General features: G+C 40.5%; 2 protein-coding genes across 3 annotated transcripts in view; one reads left to right on the top strand and one right to left on the bottom strand.

Moving 5' to 3' along the window:
* LOC127007506 (tigger transposable element-derived protein 1-like) overlaps positions 1–2,821 on the top strand; it is a 6,056-nt gene extending 3,235 nt beyond the window's left edge. Inside the window, exon 2 of the mRNA XM_050878611.1 lies at positions 2,676–2,821. The gene's annotated coding sequence lies outside the window, so the exon portion shown is untranslated. The remainder of the gene's footprint in view (positions 1–2,675) is intronic.
* LOC127007505 (nuclear pore complex protein Nup155-like) lies at positions 2,786–25,220 on the bottom strand. 2 transcript variants are annotated; one of them, XM_050878610.1, is made up of 27 exons: positions 25,129–25,220; positions 21,449–21,639; positions 20,809–20,934; positions 20,465–20,561; positions 20,073–20,236; positions 19,447–19,595; positions 18,907–19,017; positions 18,476–18,627; positions 18,270–18,361; positions 17,721–17,882; positions 16,978–17,168; positions 16,122–16,367; positions 15,713–15,809; positions 14,732–14,910; positions 14,495–14,613; positions 13,077–13,233; positions 12,845–12,939; positions 12,049–12,223; positions 11,622–11,818; positions 11,110–11,266; positions 7,948–8,186; positions 7,417–7,561; positions 6,194–6,367; positions 5,950–6,088; positions 5,522–5,642; positions 3,717–3,839; positions 2,786–3,213 (listed from the first exon to the last, which is right to left on the bottom strand). In XM_050878610.1, the coding sequence occupies exons 2-27, from the start codon at positions 21,618–21,620 to the stop codon at positions 3,078–3,080; spliced, it is 3,915 nt and encodes a 1,304-aa protein (XP_050734567.1). In that variant the 5' UTR covers positions 21,621–21,639; positions 25,129–25,220; the 3' UTR covers positions 2,786–3,077. The 2 variants fall into 2 exon arrangements, with proteins under 2 accessions (XP_050734567.1, XP_050734566.1); XM_050878609.1 differs by having other exon boundaries at positions 25,075–25,193.

Raw genomic sequence — 25,220 nt, 5'->3', positions numbered from 1 at the left:
CTTCCTTGCAATGCCCTTTCTCTTATCTCTCCCTCTGTACCACCATGCTTACACATAACTGATCCTAGGTACTTAAACTCATTGACCTCCTCCATTTCCTCACCATTCAAAATTATTTTGCATTCTTTTTCACATTCAATTCCCACTCTATATGGGCATACAAAATCTACAACCTCACTTCTCCTTTGCTCACAAACCATCACTTTACTTTTGTTGACATTTACTTTCAACTTTCTCCTGTTACAGACACAATCAAAAACACTGCCCAAATTTTGTAGGTCACTTTCATTTTCTGCAATGAGCACTGTGTCATCAGCAAACAATATCAAATTCAGTACCCACTTCCTTCCCTCATCAAACATTCTAACTCCAACTTCCCCAACTTTGCCCTTCATTTCTCTAATAACACCATCCATATAAATATTGAATAACCATGGTGACATGACACACCCTTGTCTTAAGCCCACTTTTATCTCAAAATGTTTACTTGTTTCTCCACTAATTTTGACACATGCAGATGCATCCTCATAAAAAGACTTTATTGCACTAAGCAGTTTTCCTCCCACACCATAATTTTTTAAAACATCCCACAATGCAATCCAATCAACTCTGTTAAAGCTTTTTCCAAATCCATGAAGGCAGCGTATAGTTTCTTTCCTTTTGCTATTATTTTTTCTTCTATCATCCTGAGGGAAAATATCTGATCCACACATCCCCTTCCCTTCCTGAAGCCTCCTTGTTCTTCACTGATTTTCTCTTCTAGTTTCTTTATCAAATCAAGTTTCTGCATCACTGTTAGATTCACATGTTTATGTTTTTCTTGTTTGGGAGGCGTCTTGGCGCAAAACAAACACCAGAATCAAAGCAGCAATGGACATTAACATGGTGCAATCTACTGCTCTGGCCCGCCGAGGAGCAGCAGATTGCACCATGTTAACACATATTATGTCAGCTTCTATACCTGCCTCCCTTCAAGCTCGGAACAATTTTTCTTTTTTTTTATGATTTTATGATATACGTAGTAGTATACATAATATTATTTTTTAATTTATTTTAATAGGATTTTATATGTGTTTATTGTTATTTTACGGTTTTGATGTTTCTAAAGCCGGTGTCACACCGGAAAAATATACCCACCAGCGGACACAATGTCTGTTGCTGGGTATTTGTCTGTTGAGATTTTGTGGTCCGTTAAATCTGAAATCCGTTAAATTGAGGGTCGAGTGTGTGTGTGTGTGTGTGTTATATATATATATATATATATATATATATATATATATATATATATATATATATATATATATATATATATTCGGGTAGGCGGTGGCCGAACTGGTAGTGTACTGGGCTCACATTCACCGCGTGATGGACGACGCGGGTTCGAATCCCCACACTACCACTCGGATTTTTCAGTCACAGCCGAGTGGCTTAAAACTACCCACATGCTGTCCTGAAGACCACCCATCAACCCGGACTCTAGAGGAAGCCGTCCAAGCGAATCAAGAATGAGTTCCGGGGGGCAGCATGAGCCAATGCAAGATGGCGCCACTATAAACACTCGCCTGCGCCAGAACGGGCTGGGCTGACCATCAGGCCCCACCTGGAAGAAGCCTTGGGCTGACCATCAGGCCCCACCAGGAAGATGCCTACCGGCGCAACAGGCAACGACGTAAAAAAAAAAATATATATATATATATATATATATATATATATATATATATATATATATATATATATATATATACATATTAATGCATATTTCTTAACACAATCAGTCAATATATCAATTAATAGGGGCATGCAGCAAGGGATGTGTTGTTTCACTCACATTATGGTCATCCCAGGGGTCCCTCTGAGCAAGTTTCCATGTAAGCAGCTTTCCCATATCAAGCACCTTCAAGCAGGATCTACAGACTTGCTTCCTCCATGAGCTTAGTGGGGGCAGACCCACCCAATGCAAATACAATGAGGGAGGGAACCCGTTAAATGCTCGGGCACCACAGGAAAACTGGGGTGGGGCTGAAACTAGAATCTTGACCCCATCCACTACCATTTCTCTTTTATCGGGCAGGGTTAGGGTTTTACAGGGAGGAGTCGCATGCCCCACCTTAACCAATCCAGACTGGGGATTAGGCCATCTGCTAGCCGAGGGCAGGGAGCCAGGGACACACAACCCCTGAGAGGACAGAATCCCCTGGCCATGTAATGTGATATCCTGAGCTCCAAACTTCAAATAAATGTTTATCAGATTGTATTTTCCTGCCTTCAGGTTTTCTGTTCACATGAATTTGGATTACTGGATTTTCTAACTTGTGAAATTCATATTAATGAATTTTGATTGTATATTACAATGCAAGAAAATTAAACATTGGAAAATCAAATTATATGTACAATGGAAGGAAAGTCAATATAAATTTATAAATGCAAACAAAGTAAATGTCTAATGTACATGCCTGAAAAAAGTAAAGGGATAAGTTATTTTGCATGTACATGAATTATTATGCAAATGTAAATAAGTCTGAATTAACTAAAGGCTTCTTCTGACCCCAACCCTTGCTCTGTAACATAAGGGATTCAGATGATGAAGTAGTTGTTCCATAACTATAATGTTAGCAATCCCTTTAGCTTTCAGGGGCTAACATCACTTTGACCTTGATTTTTTCCTTTCTTTACAGGGAGTGTGCTACCTAAACTCACTGATGCTGCCTGGGAGAAGCTTATACTGCTAATAAAGGAAACTCTCCTCTGAAACTTAAGAAGTACAGGAAAAATATAAATGTATCAATTATTTGTTTCAATTATATAATGTAATGTGCTTTCCTTAAAGTTACATTAAAAACATTTATTCCAAAAAGAGGAATCAAAAACTCCTATATCACCAGCACAGTACTAATTCTCATGGTACAAGAACTCATTCAATCAGACATATCACAAACAAACAAAGTAGCACACCTTATGGCATTAAATGCATGGCAGTGATCACTTATACAAGACACATAAACACACATACACACCAACTGCTTTCATATACTTCATCAGGAACAATCTTGATAAACAAATACAAACAAGCAAATCTATCACACAAGTCGCTCCAACCTGGCCTGACAAGATTTGAGGTGAGCTTGGATGACGCCGGCTGAGGGGTCAGCTGAGGCACTCAGGTCTGTCAGGTACTCCGCCACATAGTCCAAACATTGCTCCCGCAGTGCCCGCCTAAAGGAGACACAGCAAAGGATTGTGAGGGTGAGTAAAGGCTTGCCACAGTGAAGAAATACAGAAAAAATGGTCAACAAAATAAAAGGGAGCAGGGTGGAATGACTCTGCAAGTAATGAAAAAAAAAATAATAATAAATAAAAATAAATAAATAAATAAATAAAAATATGAATATATTAATGATTAAACTTGATGATGCACAAGAAAAAATAATACATTTTACATAGTGGTCCATGTGGATTATTTAAGAGTAAATGCATCTTTGACTTTGCATTACTGTTATGTGAACAATGGATGTATTTTCAAAGTTTTTTCTTTCATTCATTCACTCTTTGCAAGACCAACAACTCTCATCCTGTTTCTTATGTAACATCAACCCTATTGATCATCCTAGCTGGCAATGTCCCAGTTCCTCCCCAAGCCTGGCATGAATTTGAATAAAAAAATAAAAAATAAATAAAAAACAAATAAAAAATAAATAAATAAAATGCCTTCCACTCACTTCTGCTGTGGTTGCAGGGAGGAGCAGGTGTCAATGAGCATGTTGATGAGGTGCGCCAAGACCATCAGGAGGTGGTGGGGCGAGTGTTCCACCTCCCACACACTCTCACCACTCCTGTACAACCTGTTTCACAAGTAACACTTGGTGAATATATTGGAACTTTTCTGATGTATTTGATACATTTACATTTTCTATAAATGTCTAATATTATCTCATCTCATTATTCTTTCATGTTTCATCATACAAAAATGTGGGCATGTTTAAATTGCTAATTTGCTTGTACAGTCACCTCTTGATTAACATGAGTTTCAACAACACGTTTTTTTTTATTTAACACGAGTTTATATTTAAGGAGATACGATTAACTACGCGATATTTTTTATTTAATGCGCGTTTAATCAATGACGTCACATGCACCCACTCTACTTCTGGCAGGAACCGCGCTGAAGAACTCCACATTTTCCCTGAACTTAATGTGTATTCAGTATTACATAAAAACTCCACATTTTCCCTGAACTTAATGTGTATTCAGTATTACATAAAAACTCCATCTTTTCCCTGAACTTTATGTGTATTCAGTATTACATAAAAACTTCACATTTTCCCTGAACTTAATGTGTATTCAGTATTACATGTGGCCACTTTACTGACAATAATTATGACTATGACACCATATGTTGCTTGTGTCCTTCTTTGTGTTCAAAGTGTTCCACTGTTGGCTGAAGAAGTACACTGCTCTTACCCCGAGCAGCTGTGACTTTGAAATGGTAAACAAAAGGGTTGGTTGGTAGATTCACTCATTGCGCAGTGTGCAAGCGGTAACTTTCGCCGAGCTACTGAGAGAACTAATCACACAGGAATGCTACGTTCGATGGGCAATCTTGGTCTTGATCTTGACTTTCAGGGACCGTATACCTACTTTCAAGAAAAAATAGATTTTGATTAATTTCTCTCAATCATATTATGTAAGTTATTTTTATAATGAGAAACAAAAATGCGTTTACAGTAAACACTTTAGTCATCCACGGATATCCGCTCTTTTGAACGTATATCACAGAAAATGTCACCTGACCGGGCCGCTGTACAGCAGAAACACTAGCTCCAGACTAATCCGCCCAAGTCCGTCCCACGATCTCCGAACAGTCATGTCAGGAAACACCCTGCTCCACCAATATTGTTCCCGAGTAATAGCCGCTTTAACCATCACCGCCAAGGTACCCGGCACACTGGTGACTGGTGCACCGTGGCGGTGCTGTGTCTTGTGTTTGTGTTTCGTGTTCACACCGCGGCACGTGGGCGCATCTTCTTCTTCTTGTGACCTGTATAGTTTTATCGCTGCACGTTTCCTTCTCCTCTCTTCTGCTTATTCACACTTTTCTTTTCTATTACATCACACTATTCATTATATAGATCAATCAAAATTTGCACCCTAGGCATATACCACGCTGGGGTAACTTTTTTGCCATTTTCTGAGTGAAAAAACTGCGCGCAGATTTTTGCAGTGCCCAGGAACGTAACCCCCTATTACTATTGTTTCTTATGGGGAAATTGTTTAAATAACGCAATTTTAAATAACACGACATCTCCAGGAACGTAAACCTCGTGTTAATCAAGAGGTGACTACTATTTTGGGGGGAACATCTTGCATATGTTCTATTACCACAAATTTAAAGCATTTTTTATTGCCCAGAGTAACAGTATATCTAAATTTAATAATCTGTATAAAACTAAAACTATTAATGAACTAAATTTCAAGTGAGTCAAGATATCTAATTTCCTACAGCTGATAGTGATTAATGACCTACTTGTGATAAATATTGATGAGCTTGCTGACTGGTATGCCACACCCTTGAAGAGCAGTCACAACCCACGAAGTGTCTGCCTGGAGCTGGACGGATCGAATCTCGCAATGCTTGATGATGTGCTCTGAAGCAGGGTGGAGGGATAAAGAAAAATGACACATCACAGAATGATATTATCCTGGATTTTCTTTCTTTCTTAATACAGTACTTTCTTTCCTTTCTTAATACAGTACTTTATGTTATTCATTCAATGCATAGTTAGATTTTTCCACAAAGCAACACCCTTCAAAGCAATCTTATACTTTTTAAAAAAAAAAATTATTACAGTCCCATATACCCAATTTCTATGTCTCAATGCTACTAAAAAGGAAAAAACTATTTCCAATGTGATGTATATAGCAACAAAAGACTGAGAATACAAATACACTGACCTAGGGGAAAGTAGCTGGGGTTGGAGGAGTAGAGGCGAGCCAAGGATTTTAATTTACTGGACAAATTGTCAACCTTTAACTCCACTCCCACAGGTCCAGCCTTCTCTAACTCACTGTCGATCAGCTTGGTCCATATTGACTGCAAGAGATATTGACTATATCAATAATGATCTATGAGTGCATTCAAGAACAATACATAACAATTTATCAACACAATAAGAAAACATAAATAGTTTAGTCTCACCTGAACCAGCTGAGGCTCTGAGTGGCCTGCACAGTGTACAATTGCCAATTTACACTCCCACAGTGCCCACGGCTCAGCAAACTTTTCGTACAGTACTGTGAGGGCTAGGAGGGAGGAGTTGAGCTCAGCAATGACATCAGCACTTACTCCTTCACACTGAAGACTATCCATAATCTGGACGGAATACAGGTTGAAAATGTTGGAAAATATACAGAGGTATAAGAACAAAGTTAGCTTCTTATCACACTCCCTTGGGTTATACTTATACTATTCTCTCTTTTTAGGATCTACAACACAATTACAATGTTGCAACAAAGCTCATCAATTTGTCAATATAAAAAGTACAATAGTAAAACAAGCACATAGAAGCACTTGTCAATGGACTTTGTGTCCTAAGCAGGGTTCGACCATAATGTTTCTCACCTTCTACAGACAGGTGCATTATTTTTAAATTATTATTATTATTATTTTGTCACCCTACTATTTTTTGCAAGATCACTGACTCAAGAGCTTTCAAATAACATACTTAACAGGGTCATACCAGCCTAGTTACAGAGAAATACATGTGCATGCATGAATGAACACACAAGCAAGCACATGAAATTTACAATTGCAGGAATATGGTCCTCACTGGTGAGAATATTCCATCATCAATGAGTGGCTTAAAACTACCAACATGCTGTCCTGAAGACCATCAATCAACCCGGACTCTAGTGAAACTGGGAGCAAAGATGAGTTCCGGGGAGACAGAAAGAGCCAAACAAGATGGTGCCACTATAAACACTTGCCTGCACCATGAACAGGCTAGGGTCAACCAGCAGGCCGAAAAAAAATTAAAAAAAAATAAATAAAAAAATAAAATAGCCTTTAAAATATAAAATGATGGGCCTGTAGCATGCTAAGCTTTTTATTTCATAGAATCAAAACAAAAATGGAACCAAGTGGAGGCTGACGAGACTAACACAAGATGGTCATACAGGAAGCTTCTGCTATTAAACAGGAACGCATTCCATAGAAAGTGACTGAATAACAAACCTATTTTGCCCATAAGATTACATAGAAATAAGGGGGGCCTAGGAGAGATGGTGTTCCACAAAATAGAAATTAGAGCAAATACTGCAAATGTTTCAGAAGTGAATGAAGAGAAAGTTAAGAGGAGTGGAGATATTTGTTGTCCCCTCCCCAGGTGGGAACTCCAAGGAATCACAGTTTACAATACTCACCATTAGCTGTACTTTAGCCACTTCCTTCTTTTCTTCAAGGTGCAGCATGAAGTCAGCAAAGTTAGAGGCAGTGTTCATCTCACAGGAACTGAGGCACATGTGAGCACGGGAGAGGTAGTCAACACGCATGCCGACTGGTGTGTCCCTAAAACGAGAGAAACTTTACTGTTTTTAGACTTCCAAAAAGAAAAGCATAAGTGGTGCAGATATTGTGCATCACTACCATCATCACCAATACCTTCCATGGGCAGAAGAAACTAAAAACCAAGAGCATTTAAAGTTGGAGAAGGAAAAATCACCCAGATGAAATAGGCAACACTGCACATTTGAACAACACTCAATAGTACTATTACCCCAGGCATCAAAAGTATTTGAGCGTGAAAGCTTTAATATTCTGTGAGTGTGGCCCCTTTCATTTTTCACTTTCTCTAAAAAAATATTGTTTCTTAAGACTTTTTGATCCTCCAACCAATCTCTAAATAGGAACAACTATAATAAGCATGACATGTTAGATTCTCAGCCATGACCTACCCCCTTTGTTCTGCAAGGAGAAGGAGGGTCTTGGCTGCCTTGTAGAATTCCTTGTTCTTCTCATAGTAGCGCCAGAGAAGATGGTTAAGTGGTGCCTGACCATTGGAGCGTGTGAGGAAGGTCTCCAGGTAGTGGGAGGAGAGAGACAGCAGGCGGTCAGTGCGATTCGTGTCCACTAGCCATTGGTACAGCGTTACATGCGCCAGTTCATCTGTACTGCTCACGATGAGGTTGATCATCTGAAAACAATCATTCATTTAATAGGGGTGAGCACACAAGTCACTAATAAAAAATCTTTCAAAGCATAAGTTATTAAGTGAAATGTAAGGTAGGAGTAAGAAGAGACACAGAACTTATAAGGAGTACAGTAAACCCTCGGTTTTACAGACTAATTGGACAGGAACTTAAGTCTGTTGATGCCGAAAGTCTGTTAGTAGAGACAGAAATTTAAAAATACGTAGGATAATAACGATAAATCTAATAAACGCAAGTATATAATTTTTATTGTGTATGTTGTCTGCATGTTGTGTGTATATACGCAAAGCACACTTAGCGATGGACTGCGAGGCAATGAGGCCACAGGTTCCCAGCAGGGCCCTTATTATTATGTGTATAATACGAGAATGAGGCATGTACACTAGGGTTGCACTGATTAATCGGTAAGTAATCGGTAATTGGCCACTTTGCCGATTAATCGGTAATTGGCGTTTTGACCGATTAATCAGGGCTGATTAGTATTTTTTTCTCTCTTTTATAATACAATGTACATAACACAATATTAATAATGTTAATGTAAGGATGGTGATGTTACCAAAACTCTGATACCTTTTCACAGCATTTATTTCAAGCAAGCCCCTATGGAAATTAATATTAGGTAATTCAAATTGATACATAAAATTATGATAGATCGTCCCCACAAAACTTATGTGAAGCCACTGTGATTTAGCCTTAGAACTGTCTTCCACTTCTCACTGGAACACCTTCCACCGCTGTAAGAGTTTTTCCGTTTACCCATCCTGCAAGTGTTAAGTCCGTATCGCATTGTTGTCACTACTCACTAGATCGTCCCCACAAAACTTATATGATTTTTTAGAAACAATAATTGGAACGCCACCAGCTTACATAACATAGGCAACATGCTCACTGAGACACACTGACTGACTGGCAGGCAAATGATAGCCTGTGGCGTGGGTCTCACGGACTCTCACCGTACTGGTACTGGACACGTTCAGATACAGACTTCGTACGGTACGCTTATTCCATTTTCAGTTTTACCTAACTGAGGGGCATTATTCAACTTTTTCATCACTGTAGCTACATAAAGTTATTATTTCATATTAATATGCAGTAACCATACTGTATATTCTGTACTAATAAAAAATCAAAACATGCGTGTTTTTAGTTTAGAAGAAAGCAAAGGCAGTGTAACAGACAGTAAAGTAGTAGAAGACTTGAGAGATTCATAAACTTTCTGTACACTACCATTTCTAGTAGCAACTGGCAAATTCTAACATATTAAAACCAGGATGTTTCCTCAAAGCAAGGCTAAATTATAAGTAACAAATTACTAGAAGTATTTGCTCTCCATACAGGAGATGACAGTTGGGCAGTAAACAAAGTTGTAAACATGAAGGTTACAGTATGTTTTTAACTTTGTGGTACCAGTGTCCAGTAATTAATGAAGATTAATCACATTTATAATTTCTAAATAATCGGCCAATTAATTGGTATCGGCCGATTATTGGTTACCGATTAATCGGTAATCGGCCAAATTGCTTATCGGTGCAACCCTAATGTACACCAAGTGCCCAATTTAGGGGCGATTTCTGTCACCCAAAATTAGCTCATAATAAAGTGCAAATTTGTTGATTTAAGTGGATTTTCCCATTTAATTCCATTATAAACAATGAGATGTGTCCTGTGCACTCCCCAAAAGTTCACCTGTTTCAAAATCCAAGACTCAAAATAATAAAAGACGATACCTGAACAATTTAGAATTTTATAAGAAAGAAGCATTAGCTAATAAATAAATAATGTACATATTTATATGATACCAGAGTGCTTCAAATTTTGGTGATGGTGTGTGCGTGTGTATTGTAGTATGCATGTGGAACGGGCACCATGTTAAAATTTACTGTACTGGTGTGCGGGTGGCCACCCATCACCATGGCAACAATTCTCCCCAACTTTCGTAAATATCGTAATGCGTTACTCTATACACTTTACGAACACTCACAAACACTTTGCTGTTTCCATTACATTTATGTTCTGGAATGATACATAAGACTTTCTTGTGGTGTAAATACACAATTGAATGGGAATCACGAGGAGGAAAATATTTCATCAGGTGAGCTAAAAAGACATACTAAATGTACATGAGACAAAAAGTACCAAAACTGGTACATTCTTACCAAAATTGGCAATCATGGATTGAACTAATGTAACCAAAGGATGGGAGATCAGATAAAGGGAGAAGGGAGAGGTGGCTAGCAGACGCTATTGCAGTTACTAGGTGCAGTTGGTTCAAAACTATTCTCGGTCAGTTCCCATGGGTTTCTGACCCTCTGACCTTGTCCGTTAAATCCAAAATCCATTAATAGCAGGTCCGTTGAACTGAGGGTTTACTGTATATGAATTGAAGTGACTGTTTCATTATAGCTAATCTCCTCAGGAAAGCCTTGTAAGTTATACTAGATAATTGAAGAGGAAAATTATGAGCAGCACAGCAGATATAATATAATAATAGTTAAAATGAAAGTGTTAGAGGAAGAGGTAGACGATAGCTGAGTGGTTAGCGTGCGGGCCCCACATTCATCACGCCATGGACAACGTCGATTCGAATCCCCACACTATCACCTGGGATTTTTCAGTCACCACCGATTGGCCTAAGACTACCCACATGCTGTCCTGAAGACCACCCATCAACCCAGACTCTAGAAGAAACCGTACAAGTGAATAAAAAATGAGTTCCGGAGGGCAGCATGAGCCAAGCATAACTGGTGTCACTATAAAAATTGCCTGCGTCATAACAGGCTTGGGCCGACCACCAGGCCCCTGAAGAAAGCCTACCGACGCTATAGGTAGGGAAAAAAAAAAAAAAAAAAAAAAAAAAAAAAAAAAAAAAAAAATCATTCCTATAATTTCTACATGCAAGATACTTGCCTGATTGGCATATTGTGTGGCATCAGTGGAGGGGAGGGTCTGGGGAGGGGGTGTTGGGGGCCCTGGACGTGTGGGAACACTTGGGGAGGCTGGGGGCGCTGCACCTGTTCCCACCAGCTGGTCAAGTTGGTTCAGCAGCACACGGTAACATTCCATCCTGTGGGTGACAGCAATTTTTTAAAATGACAATATGTAGTACAAGTTAATAAACCATTTTTGTTAGTTAAATCATAATGTAAAGAACAACTTGAGACAGAGGGAGCCCTATAGGGGACACTGAGGTTATAGGGAAACTGCATGAGAGGCCAACAAAGTGATAAAATATATATTAAATAATTGAAGAGGAAAATTATGAACAATACAGGAGATTTATTTATTCTTACCATAGTTTATAATTCATCCCAATGTCCAAAACCTGTGAAAAAGCAACCATGGACACTTACAGATATACTTAACCTTGGCATGCTTCACTTAAACTATGTCTTGACTTGTCTCAGGAAGAGGCATCTCACCTGGCTGTGAAGGCCATGTAGCCCTGGTGGTCCTCAGCAGGCTCATTGTTCTTGTAGTAATGGAGAGCCCTGCCTGTTGGGTCCCTCTGAGAGGCCACACTCAGGCACAGGTCCACCACACCCTCATAGGCCCCTCCACTGGCTAGCTGACTGCAGATGCCAGTTATATTCACATGGTGGCCAATCTGTTTGCATAACTGAAGATTTTTTTTTTTAGCATGAATGCAGTTTGAAAAATTTGACCATCTCACAAAACTGTCAAAATAAGGGGGCAACTTGTGAAAAAAAACTGATAATAAATTTGGCAACATGGAAGATATAAAATGAGGATTATTTTAAAACAGCATTATATGTAATGCAATAAATTTAATGTTTTGATGAGTAAAATAAAGAGCCCCTGATAATGAACTCCGAAGTATGGACTTACTGTTACTGCCTCCTTGAAGCCTTTCTCTTTCTCCATTTTATTTGGGTTTGCTTTGGAACTTAAGATTATTTCATTTGCTTTGGCTAACTTGGCGTCTTCAATACGATACAGGTTTGGACAGATGTCCCTCAGGCGTTCAGAGATAGCATCAGAAGAAGCATTATCTCCATGGTATCTGTTGGAAGACAATTACAAAAACGAGCTTCAGTTTCAGAAACTTTATAAAAAAATAAATAAATAAATGAATAAAAGTAAAATAAGCTAATGATTATAATCATCTATCCTGATACCTGAAGATGGAAGATGAAGTTAAATGGGGACATATCAGATTAGGCTTGTGTTACTAGCAGCATCCCACAGTGATGAGTCTTAGTCCATTACTATTTGTTTAAAAACAGATGTAAGAATATGCAGGAATGGGCACACATTGGATAAATTCAGGTTCAGGAGGGATATATGCAAGAATTGGTTAAAAAACAGGGTGGTGGATGAGTGGAATAAACTGAGCAGGCATGTAGTTGAAGCAAACATAACTGAAAGTTTTAAGTGAAGGTTGGATATATTTATGGATGGGAGAGGAAACTGGTAAATAATCCACTCTGATGAGCTGCCATGTGTTACCCATCTGGCCTCTTGTAGCCTTCTTATATACTTGTGCAACTTCATCTAAAGAAAAATGGCAAGTTGAAAGCATTAGAGGAAGCACTTTTATTATGGAAAGAATGATAATCCAGTGACTTGGGGCCACACTTTTGCCAGGCCCCTACAATAAATCAACCCTGTGGACTCCTCATACCTGTCAAGCAGTGCCATGATGAGGCTACGGCAGATGTCCCTCCCTGTCAGCACCAGGTCACGGAGAGTTATTGTTTTAAGCTGTTCGCGCATTTCCTGAAAGTATCACATCACTTTACAATTGCAGACATCTTACTATCCTGTCATACTTGAAGATAAGTATTTGAGGGGCATTTAAACAAAACAGGACAGTCATTCAGAATATTGTACTATGAAAACCTTGGAACACCAACCTTCTGCAGACCCCCAAGAATGGCAGTGAAGTTGTGTGTGGTGAGCTCTGAGATGAGGCGCAGCACCTCTCGTGACTGCTCCAGCAACAGCTTCAGTGCCATCAGAGACACTCGTTCTGACCCATCACCAATGCTGCGGTTCAAGCTGGCATTTGATCTGGAATTGTAATTGTTTACATATTCAATGGGGTATATTCATTCTTAGCAGGTGTCACCACTGATTAAGTCCTTGTGCCCACGAAGCTTGAACTATTCTTTCCATTATTGTAAATTACCTGTTTCTCTGGGGCCTGTAACAATTACACTTCAATACAATAAGTGATACAGTTGTTAATAAAAATATAGTTCATCATCTTCGTTCTATTTATTAATAAATGAGAAAATAAATGACCGATGCAAGGTTCTTCTTTTTAAGAATCTTTCCTGAATGAAAGCCTTGCAAAATCAAGAAGCATTGATCTTTAAAAAAAAAAAATCTATTTATATTACAGTATTTGCTGAGTACCTGCTTGGAGTGTATCAGTTTCGCCTTTGACGGAATTTATCAAAAACATTAGGGCATTAAGCATCTCCACAACCTGCCCACCCCAACACTAGGACAGCCAGGTGTTTGGGTCTGCTTCCAGCATATTACACCCCACCCTCAAATGACTGCTGCATTTTGTTTGGGGTGGTCCAAGACCTTGGGTACTCAGCAATTATTGTATTATTATTAGTATTTGTATTATTTTAAAAAGATAAGTTCTGCTTGATTTCGCAGGGTTTTCAGGCAAGAAAGATTTTTAAAGAGAACCTTGCATTGGTCATTTATTTTCTCTCGTTTACCTATAAATAAAACAACAAGAGTGATCAACTACATTTTTGTTAACAGTATCACTTGTTGTATTGAAGTGTAATTGTTACATGCCCCAGAGAAAGACAGGTAATTTATGATAATTGAAAGAATAGTTCAAGCTTCGTGGGCCCTGGGACCTAAAACCCACAGGCTGGCAACTCTGAATATACCTCATACACATGTATGTATGGAGGCTTGCATTTAATCTGGAATTCCAAATGTTCATAAGGATAGCCATAGCATATGCACCCAACTTCACTTTTATACAGGTAATCCATGTACTTGAACAATATGCAACATGGTTAGAGTATGGTATTTGATCTGGCATTGTAATTATTTGTAAATTAAATGTACGTAACTGAAAAATACAAAAAAATAAAGATGAGTAGCTTTTTTTTACTATACAGAGCAATCAGAATCAGGAATACTTTGTGGTCTACTCTTTGACAATGACACTTTTTTTTTAGTTAATAAAAAAAAAATAAATAAATAAATAAATAAATAAAAAAAATGCTGAAAATATTTTCATAACTGTTGTGACAGTTTGGCTGTTACAGTTACTTATGCTGCATACAACACTAACATGTTCAGAGGCTGGAGGGGGTTGGTGGCACCGCCTTGGTTGGTGGTCATGAACTTCAGCAGCAGCTCCACCTGGTATGCCAGGAAGCCAACCTCCTCACCTGTCATACAACTCACCATCTGGGAAAAGAGAACAAAAATATATACTCAGATAGAGATATAGATAGATAAGGAATATTAAATTTCCCTTAAAAAAAGTAAAACATTTTTCTTATCATTGAAAAGATATATTTCTTACCACAGGTTTTCCTTCAACCTGAATCTCCTTGGCTATGGGGGTGGACCATGCTGGCCTTAGAATTCTTGCCAGGTACAGGTAGAGCGCATTGTGGAGAGGTGAAAACTGTGAATCCTGAGCAACTGTGGTGTTGATGTTTTGGCCTGGGAGTGGAGTTGACATCTGAGGTGGATTAAAACCTGAAAAGAAAAAAAAAAGCAAGGCATCATCTCCAATTTTGCATTAAAAAAGGGTAATACAAAGCTCCCCAATATACAGCTAATACTGATAGATAGTTGATTCCATGATAGCTGTTACAACAGAACCCTTGTTTAGGAGGCCTGTGGACATGATGGTTACTGCACAGAAGTGGAGGAAGTGAAGTCACTAATTAAGACCTGTTGATGCCTACCCAAATATAATATAATAATAATATAAGTGTACAAGAGGTTGTCCATTAACACTCTCTGACAAATTTTGAAGAAGTGGAGACGCATGGGAATCCTATAACCTTAGAGCCCTAAAGATGCAACACTCTCTTTCTACTCTAATTATCATCAGTTTTCTATAATCTGCATCAAATATATGGAAACTCCCATTCTTAGCTGTTGCACATTTTTTAAAAGTGGTATCACATATTTTATTAAACACTGTACACATTACAATAATCCCATACACATCAAATTCAAAGGTAAGGTAAAGGTGGGTGCATACGCCATAGCTGTGCATGGTTGCGGCGCTCATCTCCAAACCGTTGGCCCTTTGAGCTTGTGGTAGGTAAGAACCCATTACCCCGGGACACGCGCCAATGTGAAATCTGGGATTGCCACAGTTTACCTTCCCCGGGTCAACCCAGGTACCCATTTATTGACCAGCCCGAAAGGGAGGATGAACAGCTGGGTGAATTGCCCACCAACTGCCCGCGCCGGGATTCAAACCAGGGCCTGTGAAGTCGTGGCCAGGAACGCTGACCACTAGACCATGGAGGCATGTCAAACTTACTGTAATTTATTGGAGACTGAAGTGGGAATGGAGTAGGTGCTGCTGGCGTCACACTAACACCATAGAGAAAGAGAGCACGGGTTGCCCATTCTGCAGCCTGCCAGGGAATTGTAAGATGAATTATGATTATGCCAGACTCAGCAAGACACCAATTTCTTGTTTAAATGCACTCCAGCCCTTTCATTATTCAACTTCTCTTTCTATACATCAAAGTTTGTCTTGTTACTGGATGACTTTGAGGCTCAATCTAGATGACACAGTTTGGCAAGAGATCATGACTGTGAAGAAACATAAATTAAAACCTTGTCTCAGAACAAATTTCATAATGTGCAGTAGAGACCCATTAACTTAATTCTCAAGTGAAACGAAATACTGCAGTTACCAGAGCAAAAACTGAGCTTTTTCTCACCTGTGTGTTCTGAATGTTGGGATCCGTTGCAATGATCAGGGCGGTGGTGCATGCTTGTGTTGGTGTCATGTCGGCAAAGAAATCTTTGACTATAGATGCCTCCACCCCATTGGCCTCCTCCAATAAGGAGCGCAGCTTATCAACGGGCCGCTGGAAGGTGAGTATGTGTGCTCCATTGGCAGAGAGAAGCACCAGCTGTCTGGGAGCATGCTGGTGCTGTGTAACAAGGAGGGGTGGCAAAGTCCCCTGCAACAGAAAATGTTTCTAATTATATTTTTTGAAAAGATAAACAAATAAATAAAAACAAAGCTGGCTTATACATCAACAAGAAAATACAATATAACTCTATATATCTATAGCTAAGACGCCTCATTTATTCTGAAATATCCTTCTGGGAGTGGCTATGGCAGTCTCTTGTTAACATCCTTGTCAGTCATCTCACTTTGCATAACCAGGGGAAACACAGTATTATGTCCATTACACTCATCCTAGCAACGTTATTTCACACAAATACACTCTACCAAGCCATCACTTTGCATAATCTTTACATGGCTGAACCACCTCACTATATCATGCAACATTCAACTGTCCTTCATACCTTTGTTTCCTCCCTAAGACACAATCATTACCCTCCCCATTTTGTCTTTCATGCCTGTATGCTCCAATAAAGGTTAAGGTAATAAAAAGCTCAATATAACATAAGAACATAAGGAGTCTGCAAGAGGCCAGTAGACCTTAGCAAGGCAGCAACATAATATAAACTGCTAGAAAAAATAACACTTTAGGAAAATAACATGAAATATTATCATGGATTGAATAATCTTAGTAAGCATTTTATTCACCATACCAAACATACCTGAGATGTAGGAGGATTGAGAGCAGCACACCAGAGCTTGGGAGTAACATCAGCCAGGGCCCACACGTACCCATCCACAGCAAGGGTGCTCTGGGACTCCGCCAAGATGTGGTGGTATGGGTACTGATCACTGCTCATGGTCCACACTGTGTCAGCTTCATTACTTTCATTCGAACATAGAATACCCATACCTGCAAGATTTCAATTGGTTCTCAGCAAAAGAAACCAGTCTCATTCTCAAGATCTATGAATTTACCATTAAAATACTACTCTAAAAGAATACTATAGTTTTCAACAGAGGTATTCTTCAATCTATCTATGTTTGTAATGCTATGTTCAATCACAGAAGCTTTCCTCAAAGAGATGGCCAAAGTATGTCCAAAATTTTATCTATTCCTGCATCACATTCAGTACCTCTCCTGCCAATACTCCCTCTCCAATACTCATCCCTTCTGCTGACTTCTTTAACTAGCAGTCTCCTCCAGATACCATTTCCCTCAATCTTACTCTCATCCATTCTTCACAAACTCGTCATTCATTCTTACCACAAGTTCAAACTTCTCAGATCGCCAATGCTTTACCTTTTAACCACTCCAGTCCACTACCTTACTGTTATACCCACAACTCTCACACACCTCTTTATTACTTTTTCCATCCCATCTCATCATTCTACAGATCAAGATTTTGTAGAGCTGAAAACTGAGAATATTACTTTGCACAGATCAATCATTCAACACACTTACCATGAGAGTACAAGGCTTTATGAACCTTGGTGGGCCTGTAGACAGTGGCATTGGCAGCAAAACCAGGTGGTAAGCGCACGTGGAGCAGGACAAGTTGGAAGGGACGCTGGTTGAGCCCTCCATTCAGGTGTCCGGTTGTGTAGTAAAGTCGCACCCCTGTGCCTACAAAGTTGAAGGTGTTGGATGAAGTTTTGCTCCTGTATGATAACTCTATGAAACGTACTTGCTTTCAACATATTCCTTACAAAAAATGTAAAATGGAAAAGCACCTATCATTAACATAAATTGCTAGTACTCTTATCTGATCTGTCCTGAATTTCAAACCTTCAATCAATTCAAATCCCTAAATCAGGGAATGTGGTGGAAAAACCCAGAGAAGGTAAATATATCTTTATATTGAAAATAAATAAATAAATAAATAAATAAATAAAACTAAATAAAATAAAATAAATAAATAAATATATCTCAGCAAACAATACCCTCACACAACCATGTGTCTCGTACTCACACTCTTTGCTACTCAAAATAATACAACAATTTTTAACTTACCTGTGACAACCACCAAGTGAATATGAGGTGACTCATCGGTGCCGATCGGACACAGACTCACCACACTCTTAAAATTCGCCTTGTCTACAGTTCTGCAAAATTATCATGGGATACAGAAAATGTCTGTCTTATGTGATGCAAATTACTGTATTATCTGTCAAACCAATAAAATTATTTCTCACTGATCAAAATAAAGAACCACTCACTTGGCAACCTGGAGTGCAGCATTCATGATGTTGTTGTGCGGAACAGAGATCACGCGGGAGGTGCTCTTCCCATCAGCACCGAGGTCATACACCGTCACTGTGCCGCGGTCGCTCAGGGTGTACAAGATGTGTCGGCTGTCGTCCACTTCAACCTTCAACAAGAAAAGGTTAAAGCAGCACATATACAAAATACATAAACTTCATTTACATACTCAATTTACAGTGGTAAGTGGGTACCATGTAAAAATGTCTTAGTTATTGTAATACAGATATCATTCACAACATCCATGGTATGTTGTCCTTACAGCCAGCATCAAGTTGCATGTCACTATGAATTGACTACAACAAGTGGTGAATACTATTCACACATGCTACTTACAGTACAAACACCACTTGTAGAGACAAGGAAGTGTCATACTTTATTTCCTTACCTGATTTATGGGGTCGTCCTCTGAGAAGGCGAGGAAAGGAAGGAGGTAAGAGATGGCTGACCTTGTGTGGTTAACTTTCTGGCACTTGCGGCTAAACCAGCCATCAACTGCCTGGAAAAAATGAGAAACAGACAACCATCATAAAAAGCTGGGAAAAAATTATAAGGAACACGACAGCTGACATCTTCTGAAATTCAGAGAACACTTTATGATCCATGCAAGGTTATAACCACACTGGATTTTTTCCGTTGAGCTTGAAATGTCATTCTTTTCTCCCCCCATTTCTCTCTTACCTTCTTTCCAGAAAAGTTTTTTGTTCTCCTGGTATTTTGCTGAAATTTTCCTACCAAAATCCTCATCCACTCTCTCTTTACTTTCCCTAACCAATCTCTTTACCAACATCCATATAAGAGGGCACTGTAACTGAACCAACATATGGCCAATTTCATGGAATAAGGACACCACTACTACTGATGCCCCAGTAAGACTTCACTACATATTAAGTACTCAATAAGATAATAGGATAAGATGATGCCATACTTGGTAAACCAACTCATAGAGGCAGCCATCCTTGGCCCCCATGAAGATGCGTCCATCTTGGGTGCCCTGGATGGTGAGGAGGTACGAGCCGTCGGTGGGCACGGAGAACAGAGGCTCGGGCAGGAGGTGCATTCCTGAACTGACCTCAGCTGCAGGGCACAAAGACATAACAGGGTTACTTGCTTACAATATCCAATATACCTACTTTAAGGACTAAGGGCCGCTTTCACAGTTGTTTTGTTTGTTTTGATCATTACCAATGGCGACGATCAGTGCTTTAGAATTTCCACTTAAAACTGGCCGATGGGGTAGTGGCGGCCATGGGGTTAGCCTGGCCCTGCACCTTACCACACACCCTCAACACCTCTCGCTTCCTCTGCAGCCGCTACTACCCCATAGGCCTGTTTCACATGGAAAACTATAGCGTCGATCGGCGCCATTGGTAATAATCAAAACAGACAAAACGACTGTGAGAGCAGCCCTAAGTGCATTTTCATAAAATAACACTTAACTGCATGTAATAAAAACTGGCTAAAACAGACAGGCATTCAATTCAGAGTATAGGACTAAATGACTAATATGATAAATGACTACAAAACACAAAGAACAAGACATTAATCACTTGCCATCAGAGGGTTGAGAGAAGGACACTCCCAGAAGGACTATTTCAGAAGTAGTGGTAAGACAGAGGAGGTGTTCAATGTAGGGCTTAAACACACCAGCCTTGGGTTTCACCAGACCCACACTCACAATGGTTTCATGTAGGCCATCAAAGTATGCCAGATCGCTCCTGAAACAAATGTTACATACTTTATTTTTTTTCAGCATGAACTTTTATGGACACAAGTAAATGGACGTGGTTATCTTTTAAATGAGTTCCAAACTAGGTGTGCATGTAATAGTATTCATTATAACATCACAAGCTTAAAAATACTAGACATCTGCTTACAAATTTATGCAAGAGGACCAGGAAAAAATTAGTGGCAATAAAATATGAATGCCATGTTCATATACTCACCCATCATCATACAGCCAGACATAGATATCACTGTCGATGGTGAGCCAGGCACGATGAATCTCAGGAAAAAGTCCCATCATGCAGTTACATTTCATATCTAGATCAAACTTAAGGAAAATGCCTAGGTTAACATATGATCTGTCTTCCCACACTTTTACCACTACACTAACCCTTCCATTAATTTTTACCATTCATACAAGCCGTCTTGCTGTCTTCTTAACCCCATTCTTTGGGCATGGGACCATATTACACAACTGATGTATGTAAATGAGTATGCCAGTGTTGATCGCCATCCTGAGGTTCTGTGGCAAAAAGAGGATAACATGCAAAGTAAAAAAGGATACGTTGGAAGTGGTACATCAGCTCAGATGGCAGAGGAACTTTGCGGGTGGTGTGATGGTGGCGGGCAAGACGCATCTCCCCACTGTTTGGGTAGTCACTCTCACTCAGACCACTCACTGTTGGAAAACCTGGAGAAAAACACACACACACCCTCATGTAAGACAAAACATTCATGTACTGCATGGGGAATCTATTTCCTCGTTATCGAGACTATAGTTCATAAAAAGCTGCATGAAAAATGTGCTTTACAATAATTTTACATACAACATAAGAACATAAGAATGTAAGGAGTCTGCAAGAGGCCGGTAGGCCTGTACAAAGCAGCTCCTGTTCACAACAGTGCAATTATAAATATTTTTAAGAGTAACTGATAAACCTACACCAGCTGTGGGTCTACGGCACTGTAAATGATGGAAAATGACTGAATGAATTGAAATATATAATTTACACCACACTTAAATAAGTAAATGTGCTGTTCTGACACTAGTGTAAAATATTTGGCCAAAGATATTAGTGAAATGTGGCTAAGTTAGCCTGAATCTGAGAAGCCTTGGACAAGTATACTGAGAAATGAACATCATTCTTCCTGAGGATATGTTTTTAGCTACAAATGTTCCATGACTAAGCTCATGCTTTATAAACCTTGTGGGGAGACTCTGAGGCGCTCCAGGAGTGAAGGGAAGCTGGAATCATAGCTGAGGTGTTTGTCTATGAGCCGGCACGCCACCTCCAGGTCCTGCATCTCCCCAGCGCCGCCACCACTGCCGTCCCCACCACCCAGGTTGAGGGTGGAGCTTAATGTGTTTTGCTGCATTGCTCAAAGCTTGCAACACCTGAAACAATGTGGATTAGTTACCATCAGCTAATTTTCATCTACTTCTTCCTTGAGAAACAAATTTTAGCAACACAGAAATATATTAACCCTTTCCATCCGTGACGCAGACATCAGCATCACAGTATGGGAAGAGTCAAGAGGAAATGGAAGAGGATTAATCCTCTTATAAACCTCTCAATCCTCCTCTAAATTCCTCTTAATCCTCTTAAGAGGTCGCGTGTGACGACACCCACAAAAGTTGGAGTTGCCGGTTGCGCCTACTGCCAAAGTGGTTGGAGGAAATAAGGTCCAGTGTGGCACCAGCTTAAGACCCCATTCCCAATGTTTCCCAGTCTGAGCATCTTGTGGCGAACAAAGGGAAACCCTTGCTCGCAGCTTCAACTTGTACAAACAGGATGCTCGAGGGGAAAGGACATTTGACTAGTTTTTCATTTGACCAGGTAGGGTAGGATGGTTGACCAGGTCAACTGACCAGGTGGGGTAGGACTATTGACCAGGATATTTTCTATTTAATTTTATTGACCATGTTTAAAAAAATATTTAATTTTGGCTACACAAAGTTTGCCTCAATCAGGCTTCCTCAGCATGGTCCCTCTTCTTTGAACATTTCTTCAAGTGCTCAAAGGTAGAGTACTGCCCGGCAGTGTACTTGTCCCACAGCTTCTCGAGAGCAGTTTGCTTCAACTTGGTTTCCCACCTACAGTGACGGTGGACGACATCCTGGCGGCTGGCACACAAGCTCAACAGTGCACTCGACCTTCTCAGCCTCCTGGTGAAGCAGTGGCAGCAAGATATACATGTTTGGGTGATCATGTGGCAGCTTGGACTTGAGGTGATTATGCCACCCCTCACAGTCGTTGTTGGTCCTCAAGAAGCAGCGGAAGGTTGACCAGGACTCAGGCTTATGGTGCTTGTGGTTGATCCATGACCTCACGATGTAGTTGGTCAGCTCAGCTAGACGCTCGTCAGCAGGGCACCGGTCCTTTAGCTGCTGGGATGCACCGGGGATGTGCTCATGAGGCAGATGAGGTAGAGACATTATGTAGCGGACGTAGTCCTGGATCTCGCCAGGCTTCTGGTAGGCAGCATGAAGACCAGCATTGACGATGCGACAGCAGATAGCCTGGCTCCAGTGGAACCAGCAGCCCTTCACTGGGACTTACAGGACAGAGCGCACTGCTTCTTCCAGGTGGGGCCTGATGGTCGGCCCAGCCCGTTCTGGCGCAGGCGAGTGTTTATAGTGGCGCCATCTTGCATTGGCTCATGCTGCCCCCCGGAACTCGTTCTTGATTCGCTTGGACGGCTTCCTCTAGAGTCCGGGTTGATGGGTGGTCTTCAGGACAGCATGTGGGTAGTTTTAAGCCACTCAGCGGTGACCGAAAAATCCGAGTGGTAGCGTGAGGATTCGAACCCGCGTCGTCCATCACGCGGCGAATGTGGGTCCAGTACGCTACCAGTTGGGCCACCGCCTACCCCCACGCAATTGAATGTGCCATCAGTGAACCACGACTTGGCCTTAGTCAGAAGCTGCAGCTGCTTCTTAGTTGCGAAGATCAGTAACCGCTCCCCCTTGTGCATGACATCTCGCCTGAAGAAGTCGACCGGAACATGCCGCATGTCAAGTTCGAAGTCCTTTGTAGTCGGGTGACTCGGCCAAGGACCAGCTCGAGCACAGTGGACAGCATGCTTCAGGTTGTTGATCGAAGGAAGTTGGACCCCTGGAGGCACCAGGTCAAGAGCCTCATCAACAATGGAAGTCATCCATCTGGCTCAGCAGGTGGTAGTGATCCTCAGAGATGTTGGTGTTACAAGCTCTGTGTTGCCAACAGTTACAGGTGTCACACTGAAGGCACTGTTTGTTGTCCTAACAGGACTTCCTGCAGACCCTTCAAGGATATCTAGCAGGCATGGTGTAGCAGTAGATCAGGTGATGAGCTGTTGTCACAGCACAGTCTGAGAACTGAATGTATCAGGGGCCTTATGGCCTGTGTTGACATTGATTCAGTTCGATTCAATTCATTACATTTCGAAGAAGTATCGATATTTCCTCTATGATTCAGTCCCATTCGAAGCCAAAAGCTGTGAGATCTATGCTTATGATACAAACAAATGAAAAACACACCTTTGGGAGCCAAAATTATACGTACCAAATGATAAAAAAAAAAAACGAATTTGTGACATGATGCATCAGATTCTTCAGTTTGAGAAACCTATGCTCATGATACTAGAAAAAGCTAAAATGATACTAAAAGACATGAAAGCAGGATTCGTCCTATTGGGACTTCATTTGTCACCATTTTTTTTTCACATTTCAGATTAATAATATCATATACAGTTGGGAACCATTTATAAATAACATTTGAGTAAAGTAAATTCTTAATTTATACCTACCTGGTCAATTGACCATCCATACCTGGTCAAGTGACACTCCACACCTGGTCAAGTGACACTCCACACCATCAAGTGACATTCCACACCTGGTCAAATGTCCTACATCCATGCTCGTACACCAAGTCACTGCTCGTAAACCAAGGCATTTCTTGCAATTTTTTTCCTTGTAAATCAAAACGCACGTAAACTAAGGTACTCGTAAACCAAGGTATTACTGTTTGAGTGACAAGGAAAGGAAAAGAATTGCATGGAAAGAAAAGGAATGTCATGGAATAAGAGACGAATTACAAGGAAAGGAAAATAATGGTAAGGAAAAGTAAGTAAAGAAACAAATGAATGGAAAAATAGGGAAAAGAAGCACAACAGTTGAGCGTGCCAGGAACACCTCTCCACTTTGGCACCTCCTTACCCCCTGTGAGGATAGATAAGGTGAACAATAGTCCACACTTCCGTAACTACACAAAACAACCTCCTGTCTTGCAATTAAAGGCAAATGCAGTGCCTGTGGAGGGATGACTGGAAAGAATGGCAAGGAAAACAGAAGTAACAGGGAAAGGAAAAGAACAGTAATGAGAGGAACGGAATGGCAAGAAAAAGAGAAGTATTACAAGGAAAGGAAACATGCGGTAAGGAAAGGAAAAGAATGGCATGGAAAAGAAAAGAATGAAATGGAAAGGAAACTAACGGAAAGGGAAGGAAAAGAAGAGGAACGAAAGGAAAAGAATGCCAAGGAAAGAATAAGTGGCAAGGAAAGGAATAGAATGGCAAGAAAAGGAATACCTAGAATGACAATAAAGGAAAGAAAAAGAGTGGTAAGAAAAGGAATATAATGACAAGGAGAATGAAGGAAAGGAAAGAGAAATAAGAGGGAACGAACGAATGGAAGAGTAGGGACGAGGGGGAGCACAACGGTCGAGCATGCCGGGGACACCAGTATTGCACCACCCCTCCACTTTGGCCCGTCCCTAGCCCCTGCGAGAAGAGATTATGGTGCACGATAGTCTAGAGGTTAATAACTATACAAAACAACCTCCTGGCTTACAATCAGAGGCGAGTGCAGTGCCTGTGGAGGGGTGATTGCAGTGTGTTTACAAACCTCGGGCCAACGCGCGCCGCCGCCACCTGCGTTCCAACCGTCCCTTTGGCTCTGGCCTCGACGCGCTGCCGCCCGCTGCTGCCAAATTGTCG

Source organism: Eriocheir sinensis, chromosome 35 (genome assembly GCF_024679095.1).
Source record: "Eriocheir sinensis breed Jianghai 21 chromosome 35, ASM2467909v1, whole genome shotgun sequence".
NCBI classification, from domain to species: Eukaryota; Metazoa; Arthropoda; class Malacostraca; order Decapoda; family Varunidae; genus Eriocheir; species Eriocheir sinensis.
This window is presented reverse-complemented; position numbering and strand designations above follow the sequence as displayed.

Excerpts from the sequence above, each read along its gene's own strand:
- LOC127007505 (XM_050878610.1), bottom strand. The coding sequence starts at position 21,620 with ATGCAGCAAAACACATTAAGCTCCACCCTCAACCTGGGTGGTGGGGAC. Across the intron at positions 19,018-19,446 it reads TCTATGAGTTGGTTTACCAA|GCAGTTGATGGCTGGTTTAG; the intron begins GTATGGCATCAT and ends CATTTTTTCCAG. Across the intron at positions 5,643-5,949 it reads CCCCAGCTACTTTCCCCTAG|AGCACATCATCAAGCATTGC; the intron begins GTCAGTGTATTT and ends ACCCTGCTTCAG.